This window comes from Seriola dumerili, unplaced genomic scaffold, assembly GCF_002260705.1.
Source record: "Seriola dumerili isolate Sdu_G_001 unplaced genomic scaffold, Sdu_1.0 BDQW01000068.1, whole genome shotgun sequence".
Lineage (NCBI taxonomy): Eukaryota > Metazoa > Chordata > Actinopteri > Carangiformes > Carangidae > Seriola > Seriola dumerili.
Window position 1 is genome coordinate 8,673,555 of NW_019174323.1, and position 11,421 is coordinate 8,684,975.

At 41.1% G+C, this 11,421-nt stretch overlaps 1 protein-coding gene across 1 annotated transcript; it reads left to right on the forward strand.

Moving 5' to 3' along the window:
* Positions 1-2,382: 2,382 nt before the first annotated feature.
* On the forward strand, positions 2,383-11,389 carry LOC111220055 (myosin light chain kinase, smooth muscle-like). Its single transcript, XM_022743001.1, has 17 exons — positions 2,383-2,795; positions 3,847-3,993; positions 4,175-4,327; positions 4,437-4,496; positions 4,921-4,974; positions 5,106-5,236; positions 5,333-5,489; positions 5,856-6,167; positions 6,299-6,395; positions 6,553-6,756; positions 6,921-7,138; positions 7,929-8,052; positions 8,488-8,640; positions 8,981-9,110; positions 9,638-9,719; positions 9,989-10,129; positions 10,606-11,389. The coding sequence occupies exons 1-17, from the start codon at positions 2,627-2,629 to the stop codon at positions 10,809-10,811; spliced, it is 2,538 nt and encodes an 845-aa protein (XP_022598722.1). The 5' UTR covers positions 2,383-2,626; the 3' UTR covers positions 10,812-11,389.
* Positions 11,390-11,421: the final 32 nt, after the last annotated feature.

Below are 11,421 nucleotides of genomic sequence, written 5' to 3' on the forward strand. Positions count from 1 at the left end.
ATAAGGATAATTTTCTAGGAAAGAGGGGGGGCTTTGATGCCGTGCTATTAGACTACTGAGATGAAAGCTCTTTGGACAATAATGCCCTTATTCTATGTTGGAAAGATCCATATTGGGTAGAAAGGTACCACTGACTGCACTAGAGCCTATTCTGTGGTATCTTTTCTTTTTTTTTTTTTACCTTATATGGCTATTTCAAAAGAATGTGCCACAGCTGGACCTTAGTGATCAGTCCACATTTTCCACTGGGTGATATGTGCTTCCTTTCATCTGTCCAGCTTTTTGTTTATTATCTTTACACATTTCAAAACTGAAACAGATGAATACTTAATTAAAGAGCAGGCACAGTCAAATACAAAACAAAATAACAACATATTTTGGCAAAATTGAGACCAAAAATTTAAGACCAAAATATGCCAATAGGAATTTGAAACCAAAAAACAACATACAAACAACAAAATTTTGCAAGGACCACAAAGCAGAGGTAAAAACCAAGCTGCAGTGACTGCACTCCAGTGTAAACTTTAGCCAATTTATCAATTTTTATGTTTCCTGTAAGTGAAAATTCAAATTCAAAGATTTTCCTGAATCTCAATAAAGAATTTCATTATTATATTCACTTAAAAAAACAGTAACACGAGTCCTGCTAGCTTAGCAGGTTAATGCTACTAGTAGCTAACTTCTGTCTCTGCAGCCTCCGTCTGCAGTCTAATTCATGATTACCTTAAAAATAACATGTTCAAATACATGAAATTATAAATTACTTTATTAAATAAGTTCACATGGACGAGACAGCTGAATAAACAAGAACACATTTTGTTTGTGGATACCGCATTTTCCCAGTTATCTTGTTCGAACATAGAGTTCTAATCTGAAGCATCTAGATTTTTTGATTAATAATGAGCTGAAAAACTTAATATAAACTAATCAACTTACATAAACTGCATAAACTGTTTTCATTGAGAAAAAAGAAGAGAAAATGTTTGTGCTTGTGTGTGTATTCAGGTACATTTGTGATATTTCTTTATTTCGGAGAGTGGGTAGAGTGAGTCTTTCCATCAGTAAACAGTTGAGCTTTTGTCGATGTCAGGTCCATCAATCAACGTGCTTTTAGGACCAGTTGGTAAATTATGTGCCTCCCACCATATGGTACTACTTACACATACATACCAGCCCCTGTAATGGTTTCCTTGCATTCTTCCACTGACCACCACTCAGTGAAATGCGTCCATTTAAAACCACAACACTGGAAGCATTTTGTGTTTGTCTTTATCAGTGATAAATGTCTCAGTTATCTAAAGTTAATTCCATATTTCCATGTTAAACTATATGAGCAGTCAGTAATGGTTTATACCAAAGCCAAAGCCATATTAATATATGTTTACTGCTATTCCATGTATCTAGACAAATGACAGTGGCTCATATGCTTATTGCACTTAGGTGCACATTCACTAACTAATAAAGAAATACAATATAATATAGTGATAGTTAGAATTTTTATTTGTCCATGTGAGATAGTTCATAAAACTTTTATTCACATACTGTAAGTAAATTTAAAATCAAGCCAATGAAGCTTTTATAGACCTTCAGTGAAACCGCTTTTCAGAGTAGTAACAGGGCCTACCAACTCACTTCATAGGCTTTAGAGAAACCACTCTGTAGCTAACAACCGTCCAACAAAAGGTAAATGAAAGCACACCTCGAGGACACACCCAACCAGCAGCTATCCATTTCCATACCAACAGAAATAATGGTGTCTAGTTCACCAGTGGAGCTTACTGTTTGCGGTCACATGATCCCACCTCTCCACTCATTCAAAGAAACTCTTACCCACAGTTTTAAACAGCAAACCTCACTTATCTGTCTACATGTTGTCTGTTGCACAGCAGAGTCAATGCTCACAGAAAGCTGCCCTACTGGCTTTCCTTGATTCCTCCGGCGACTCCGGCAGTGTGGCTCAACCTACAGTCTGCTGAGTGTTTACAGGGAATAAAATAAAATGCCAAAAAGAAGCTGACGGCAGGAGAGAGGAAGAGAGGAGATAAAGGGTCTGTATGAAGACTGGCTTCAGGTAAGCTTTTTTTTAAAAATATATATATATACTTCTTTTGTGTGTGTGTGTGTTTTTTTTTTTTTATCACTATCCATCTTGTTGCTCTCTGTTTCTCTTTAGCAGTACTGTTTTCTGTCTCTCACACATTTCCTACTCTGGCTCAGTATCTCTTTTGTTTTCTATCACATGTGTGTCTTTCTCACTCTCTCTGTTTTCAGTCCAGAGGGACAGTCGGGGGCAGGACATGTGTTTTTTTTTTTAATTGGCCTTCTGATAAAACTGGCTGTTTCCTGTGGACTGTGGGGCTGAGGGTGGATAGTGATATCAGAGGCAGTCTGAAAGCAGAGGCTCCTCCCGTTAGCATCTCAGAGGATGTGTGAAGAGAGACGGGGCGACTATGTAACCCACAAGCTTCACACTTAGAGCTTCACACTGTACTTATATACTGAGTAAAACAAACCACAGCTTCACACTATTCTTGTATACTGAGGAAAACCAGCACTTACAAGAGAAGAAGAGGAAGCCTGACTGAGTGAAAAACAACCTTCGTCTGCTCATCATTTCTAGTCAAGGATGGACAAAGATGTTAAGAAGCCAAAGACCCATGTGTCCACTTTCCGGTTTGCCCTCAATCCTCAAACCAGAACTCTCTGTGTGGGGAAGAAAGAAAAGGAGAATGGACTGGATACCACTAAGATGATGCCCATGGTAAACAACAAACTGGGAGTTTCGCCCACAACAGGTAAACACTTGGAAAAGTTGACTTACAGACTAACGCAACTATTTCTTAATGTCAGTGAGTTTTAATTCTTGATGTTACTGAACTGGGGGGCATTGTTTACTTTTGCAATGTAATTGGAAAGTATTCATAACATTTGCCACAGTAACACTCTATCCAGAGCCCCAGCTGACTGCAGCACCCGCAGGCGCTCCATGTTTTAATTTGAACTTGTTTAACTTGAACCCTTTCGCATGAGGCCATTGCAAAGGCCTATCAGAAAAAAACAGGAACCCTGGAATCTGTTAGATTGCATATGAATGATGAGGTTAGCTCCCCCCCGAGGCTAGTTCACTACTTGTCAAAATAATAACCAAGGGTGCAGCTTTATAAATGACAATATTATTATGAAATGTGCTGTTTTTGTAGTTATTGTGATAGTGTCATAGTCAGACTTGTCCTTGGGCTATTGCACTCTGAGCGTATGGGAGTGACATGCAACTTGCCTCCCCCTCATTCCCCCAAATGTAAACATACACAAACAAACACAAACATGCTAATGACATTCCACAATTCAGTGGTGACCACCCATTGCTCATCCTGATAGACATTCCAACACTAAAATACACACGTGCAAACACATGTGGTTGGAAAATCTTGTAAACACCGAGTCAAATTCCCTACACATGCACCTACAACTATCCACCCACAGGCAACCGATGAGCTGAAACATGATACTGATCTTTCCTTGAGGCAAAACAGACGAACAGCATATGTCAACATCAGCCTGCAGTCTTATGTTTTAGTTTTCGGACTACATTAACATTTGTGAATCCTGGTCATATGAAATTCATCTACAGTTTGATCAGTTAAATAATGTCTTTGATGGAAAAAAGCCCCTAAAAATACATTTGTTTTTGCTTAACATAACCATAACTCCATTGAAACATACGCTTAAGATTTCTGTTTTGGATAAAGTGTGCTGATTGGTCAGTGGCGGAGGAAACACCAATGTATACAGTTTGCAAACCATTGAAGCATATCCATTGTCCTTGCTTTTCTAATCTCTGTTAAGATGCCAGACAGACACAAGTCCATGCCCTCACCTCGCCTCACTTCAAACAACCACTGCAGGACTGTACAGTCTTTGAAGGAAGTGATGCTACCTTTCGAGGTGTTATCGCAGGGAGTCGGCCTCTGGGCGTTTCCTGGCTACACAATGGTAAGTGACTGATTGTCATACCTTGAAAAATGCCATTATAAGCAAAGAAATGATGCTAGAATATGTCAGCTGAAGCTCTTATGCAGGGGTTCAAACCATAATATCCTATATTTTGAAAGATTTTAATGTTGATCAACTCAAGAGAAAGTATGTGTCTGTGTTTTGTTATTTTGTCTTTTAGGTGAGAAGGTGTCATCCAAAAATACTTCCTTCAAGAATGGCGTTGCCGTTCTGGATCTGATTCAGTGTTCACGTGAAAACGCTGGGACATACACCTGCACAGCGGAGAATACTGCTGGAAAACAGTCAAGCAGTGCTGTGTTACATATCACAGGTAAAGCAGGAGTAATGAGTCTTGCTAAAAAAATTCCTCGCAAACATCAAGAACAGTGTGACTTGCCCTTAAATGAACCACAGTAAACCTGTTTCATCTGTTTGCAAAGGAAAAGCAACAAAGGAAGTCCCCAGAACACAAAGACAACAGAGAGACAAAAAGGACAAAGGTAGATTAATAACTTTTGTTGACTTTTATAACAAAATCTTTGTACTGTTACACACCCATAAACTCCCCCCTCTTTCTGCTTTTGTTCTTACTTTTAATACTTTGAATACTTCTACAGAAATAATGTAAATTAATGGTAAATACGCTGCTAATCCAGGGCAGGGAAGCTGAAGCAAACACACACAGTGACAAGTAAAATTAAGAATGACGTGTTTTGTTTTGATAATAAAATTTAGTTTTTTATATATCACACATTTCTGTTGGTTACAGACTGACTATCTACCCATTAAAAAGTGCAGCACATTGGCTGTTGATTGCAGAATTTGCCACTGCAACCAAACATGACAGCCCACATGTGATTGGTTAGATACTTCTAAACTCCCCCCTATCACAGCACACACCTGTAAGTCCACCTACTTCTTCAGTCTCCACAGATATCAGAGAAATCAACCCTCGAACAAAAGTCTCCACCAGTGAAGGTGAGTAGAGTACAAAGCATCAAGTTAGCATCTGAATCAAATGCATTTCACCCATGTGTTATCGATTTTCAATTTCAAGCACTTTTCTCAAGATAAGCTCTTGAAAGCAAACACGCTCTGCCACTCCTCAGGACCTCCTGTGGAGTTTCTAGACCCACCTGAGCAGGTGGAGGCTCGGGTAGGAAAGCAGGCCCGGCTGCACTGTGACTTCAGGAGCAGCTCTGTCCCTGTGGCCTGCTGCTGGATTTACAACAGAGACAAAGTAAGAAGGTTACAGCCCCAGTGGATGTTAGTATTGATCAATGTGTTTCCATTCTGGCTTTGAAACCCTCTGTCTTCCATTCTTCTTCTGATTCAGGTGGTAGTGGGAGGGCAGAGGGTGTCTGTCAGGAGCAGTAAGACCCAGAGCAGTGTGGAGATCTCTCAGGCCTGTGCAGATGACACAGGTTCCTACACTGTCATAGTGCGAAACCGAAAAGGCTCTGCCCAGCACACAATCTCCCTCAGTGTCGTAGGTGAGCCTTTTACTTTTGTCTGCAGCTCTGTATTTCCTGCAGATTTTGAGTGTGATTTGAGATAATGCAACACTAGTATTTGTTGTTCCCTGAATGTGTGCTCGGATACTGGAATGGCTTATTGATATTTCTTGTTGCACAGATGTAAAATGATCTAGCAAAAAAAAAAAATCTCTAAAAGGAAGAAGAGAAACAATTTAAGAGAAAAACGTTTAAAAATTTACATTTAAAATCATGTGGGTTTTACATATTAGCTACTCCAAAAGCTAATTGATAATAAATAGTAGCAAAAAATACCAATCACTGTCTCAGATACACCCGTTGCCTTGTGTCAGTTAAATGTTTTGCTCTTGAATTTCTCCTCAGACCGACCCGATCCGCCAGCATCCCCGCCCGTCGTCTCCAAGCTGTCCACTCAGTCCCTGGTGCTGTCCTGGACTGGTCCCAGCTACGACGGAGGCACAGCTGTGTTGGGTTACATTGTGGAGGTCAGACAAGAGGGCCCGGACAAGCCTGGGAGCTGGACCGAAGTATCGAGCCGTTGTAAGAACACATCCTATCACGTCCGCTCAGGCCTGAAGCCTCAGGGTCAGTACCTCTTCCGTGTCCGAGCCTACAACTCAGCGGGAGTCAGTGAGCCGAGCCAGGAGTCTGACTGTGTCAAGATGGCGACAGCAAGTGAGTGATATGTTGGATTTGAAAAAAATGTTTGAAATGAGGATTGGAGATAGAATGTGATTTTATTCTTTAGATTTAATTTTGCCATGAGAAATGTGTCGATTTGTTATCTTTTTATTTTCTGTCCAAAGAGGAAAAGAAGGAAGAGCCTAAGTCGTACATCACAGTGACCGTTGACACAAAACACAAGGTCAAGGACCACTACAGTGTGCATGAAAAGCTGGGAGTGTAAGTTTGGATTCTTTGTATTTAGTTATTTAATATACTTAAGACATATTTAAACTTTAAACTTACAGATGGATAAGATTGTCATTAAGTAGTCAATCACTTATGTGAAGCTGTAATGTCCCTTTTTTTTTTTTTTTTTTTTTTCCTAAAAATCCAGTGGGAAGTTTGGCCAGGTGTTCCGGTTGTGCCATAAAGAGACGGGTGCGGTGTGTGCGGGGAAGTTCTACCGAGCCCGGACCTCGAAGGAAAAGATGGCGGCCCACAAGGAAATCGAATTGATGAACTTCCTCCACCACCCAAAACTGGTCCAGTGTCTGGCTGCGTACGACACGCGCTCAGAGATGGTTATGGTCATGGAGTAGTAAGTAACTGGGTGGACAAAAGTGACACCGATCTGGGTTTTTACTCAAATTTGGGACACGAACACAAGCAACCATATAAGTACTTATTAAGAAGTACCAGAAACACATTAGTTAAGGGTTATTTTTGATGCACGGGCCTGAATGGTGTTATCCCTCTGCCCAGTATTGCAGGTGGAGAGCTCTTTGAACGCATCGTGGATGACAACTTTGAGCACACGGAGCCCACCAGTGCCCGCTACATGCAGCAGATCCTGGAGGGCATGCAGTACGTTCACAAGCAGAAAATCGTCCACCTTGACCTCAAGCCAGAGAACATCGTCTGTGTGGATACCACTGGCACTCAGATAAAGATTATTGACTTTGGCTTGGCTAGTAAACTGGGTGAGTTTGATGGAATTGCTCAAGCAGTGTCAGAACTCACTGGGATCTCACGTCCTTACATGGCGAATATGAAGCAAAATTAAGATATGAGGAGGGCAGTTGCTGGACAGATTTTGGTTTTCAAAAAAATTTTTAAACATTCGCAGTGTTCACAAGGGACAGTTAATAAATCACAATGTGTGTATTCTTATGAGCGACATGTATATTCTAGTGAAGGACCCGATTAAAGCCAAAGATCCTTATAAGGCCTGTTTGAAAAGAAACAAGCACTGGCAACAGTCTGTTTTTTTGCAGAAAAACATGCAGCCACCGGCTTTGTGCTGTCCTACACATCCAGCTTTAAGAATGAAACACTTCCTGCTATGGTTTATATAACTACATATAGATGCTTGGCTACAAAAAAAAAAACCATTGCATCAACTTTAATTGATACAAATGAGTTCAACATGTTTTGGTTTTTATCCTACACAGCAGAGTCAACGCAGGATCACTCATTTTAATACATGCCAGAAATGACCAAAGATAACATCAAGGAATTTTCTCTAAATTCCTAGATGTCTACCAGTGCCCAGTACATCACGACAGCTCCTTAAACAGCCAACAATATGACTATTACCACCACTCAATAAATGCAGCAAAGCATGTGATGCCAAAAAATGTGGTGACATTCCAGCAGCTCCAGACTGGGTGGTCTGTACAGAGCTGACTAAAGCCATCTGTAAATAGTACAAACACGCACACACAAAACATTTAAGGTGAATGTAATTCTTCCTCTTGTCCTGTTCTTCAGAGGACAGCAAACCTCTGATGGTGATGCATGGTACGCCTGAGTTTGTGGCCCCTGAGGTCATCAACTACGAGCCTGTGAGCCTGGAGACAGACATGTGGAGCATCGGAGTCATCTGCTACATCTTGTAAGTTAAACAGTGAAGGGGCGTGGTTACAGCACGAGCCACAGTAACCGGTTTGAAGGTGGAATATTTTGTGATTTCTTGTCGTCATAAAATGTTGGACAGAAAAACGGGTTTGCATGCAAACTCGCCATGAATATTATCTCTTTGTACTTTATTCATCCTTTTGCCTTAGTATGTCAACTAAGGCAAAGTTATTTTGAAGTAGTTAAAAGTAACAGGAATAATAACGACTTGAATTCCTAAATTTATACAAATTAAATGTGATAAATATAAAAAAAAATCTACTCAACTCTTCTCAAATATCTCAACAAATGCAGATTTGCTGCCATCTCCTGGTGAGTTCTTGGCATTTCCACAGACACTCACACAACCACAGGGCTTCCCCAGAAGGCGTTTTTTGATCCTATCTCTATGATTGATCGTTTTGTGTCCTAGGCTCAGTGGAGAATCTCCCTTCCAGGGAGACGGCGACGCTGAGACATTTGCTCTTGTGACTGCTGCCCGCTACGAGTTTGATCAGGAAAGTTTTGAGGACATCTCTGATCAAGCTAAAGACTTTATCAGCTCCCTGCTGAAGAAAGACCGGAGGTTGGTGTGTTTTCTTTAAAACATATAGGAATTCTAGCAGTGGTTACTTGTCTGGTGGGTACAGTAGGTGTTCACAAATCACAATCTTAGATGAAGGTGCTTTGGTTGTCTTCAGTTTATAATATCACATAAGCAACATTTTTATTCCTTGTGACATTTCCTACCATTTGCAAGAAAAACTTGCCTGATGCCAAATCATTTAGCAAGGTCTGAATATGAGTTAGGGAGTCAGGTTTATGCAGCAGATAGTCCATAGCTTCAACACGGTTAGCTCAGGAGACTGCTGGCAGCATTTGACAGCCTTGGCTTCTACCTCTGTCCACTTCCACTTGCACTGTAGATGCAGGTTGTCCTGTACCGAGGCCCTGGCCCACCCCTGGATGGTCTCTTTTACCCCTCTGACCCGCAGACCCACTAAGTCCCTCAGGAAGGAGAAGATGAAACACTTTCTGGCCAAGCGCAAATGGAAGGTAACAAAATGAAAAAATGACAATGGTTTTAGAGGGTCAAAACACATGCAACATTAAACAGACCGATGTGTTTTGGCTTGTGGCCTTTATCAGGGTCATCCCAAATGACCCTGCTTCATCAGGATCAATCTCTGATGACCTATATGTTTCAGCTTGTGGCCTTCATCAGGGTCATCCTGAATTACCCTGATTCATCAGGCTCAGGCCTGATGACTGACCCGTTCGACACAGGCCACAAGCTGAAACGCGTCGGTCTGATAAAGTTCTTCTGTTTACTGCAGATGTTACTGGAGTTTAGACTTCTTTGAACTTTTCCTTTCTCCGTGCACCTTGGAAGCAGGTGAAGTTGTGCCAGAAACCTTTTACTTTGTTTCTACAATGGTTTTAACCCAACATTGGACAGATGTACAATTTTCTTATCAGAGCTTCCCTATTAAGACCTTTTGAATTCATTGCACTATACAGGCCTGAAGCCTGGATATGAATGTAGTTTGTCATCCAGTGCTATTTGTCCTTTAAACTTCTAGAAAACTGGCAAGGCTGTTTTGGCCCTACAGCGGATGGCTAACCTCTCTAACAGGCCAGACTCTCCTGGCAGCTCCTCAGAGGGTAAGACAGATAGATAACCACACACACACACACACACACACACACACACACACACACACACACACACACACACACACACACACACACACACACACACACACACACACACAAAATGCCCTCCTACGTCCTACAGCAACATACATATGGCAGATGACTCACAGTTTCAGATTGTCACTTCAAGTTTACCCTTTTGTGATCAGTAAAGCCTTGATTCTGTTTTATTCATCATCATCATCATCATCATCATCTTCAACTTCCCTCTAATCCAGAGCCAGTCTGGAGCCAAGAGGCAGAGGAAGCCATCCAGTCGCTGGATCAGCAGCTTCAGAGTGAACCTTACTTCCAGCAGGCCCTGAAGGACACCACTCTTCCCAAAGGAGCAACTGCCCAGCTAAGATGCCTAGTCAATGGTAGAGTGACAGAGCTGTGATGCACTTCATTAAGTAATGCCCTGCCACATTCTACAAGGGCAGGGAGAAAAAAAAAAACACAACAAAAAACAATGTTGTCTGAAATGCTTTAATTGCAGTAGAATGAGACCTAAACTGGCTAAACTTAAAGCTGATGTGATGAATATTTTCATACAAGCAATGAATCAAATTACTATGTGTATTTAAAAGAGGTTTTGTGTAGGTGCGTACCTATAGGTAATTATCACCTGGCTCTACAGCTCCAACCAGTTCTATAGAGGTTAGCTTGAAAAGAAAAGCAAGTTAAAGCCATTTGTCCTTTATTATAAACAAATTCAATAGGCTTTGGGACTATTTAATGCTTAGTTTGTTGTATTAAGACCAGCTGTCTTTATATTTCTTCTTGATCATTTAATGTCGAGTGGCATTTATTTTATTCTTGATTGTGCAGTAATGTTGTATTGTCTCATTCTTAGGTTACCCACAGCCCGAGGTGAAGTGGCTTCAGAATGAGAAGCCGGTGTCTCAGTCGAGCAGAGTGACCGTGGAGCAACATGAGGACGGGCTCTGCTCTCTGGTTCTGTCTGATCTGAAGCCTTCTGACGCCGGGGTTTATGTGTGCAGGGCCAGCAATAAGATGGGGAAAGCTATGTGCTCTGCCAAACTGAAAGTGGAGACGTGACCAGGGGATGCACCTCAGATTTCCTTTGTTTGGAGGGGGATTCTTCACAATTAGTTATTTGAATGGTCTGGTAAAGCTTAGGGCTTTGAAATGGCATGCCGGTACATGGACGGACAGTTTCCACTGCCACACAAATGGCAGCATTCATACAGTTTGAGGAAAAAAGGTTGTGTTGTGGTCCTCAATCATCAAAAGGATAATCAGATCTGGACACACTTACCCAGAGTCCTTTGTTTCACACGTCACCAGTTACTAGCACACTTATTAAGTCTGTTTTCTTTAATATGTGTTTAAGCTGTTCAGCTACAAGTGCACAGGGTTTTGTTTTACTGTAATAGGGCGACTTCATGCTACTGTGCCTGAGCTCAGCACCATTCAAACGGCGAGTCACATGAAAATTGTACATTTTGCACATTGAAATACTGTTCAAATGTAAATGATTTAAAAGCATTAAACTTACAATTAACAACCACTTGGCTGAAAATTAAAGTTTTAAAAAAAAATAATTTTTGAAAGTCATGGAATTGTTTTCAGATCCAAGCTAAAAATGAAGACGACCATAAAACTGTCCATGCTATTTTGGATTATTTTACAAAAGAACGTACAATGC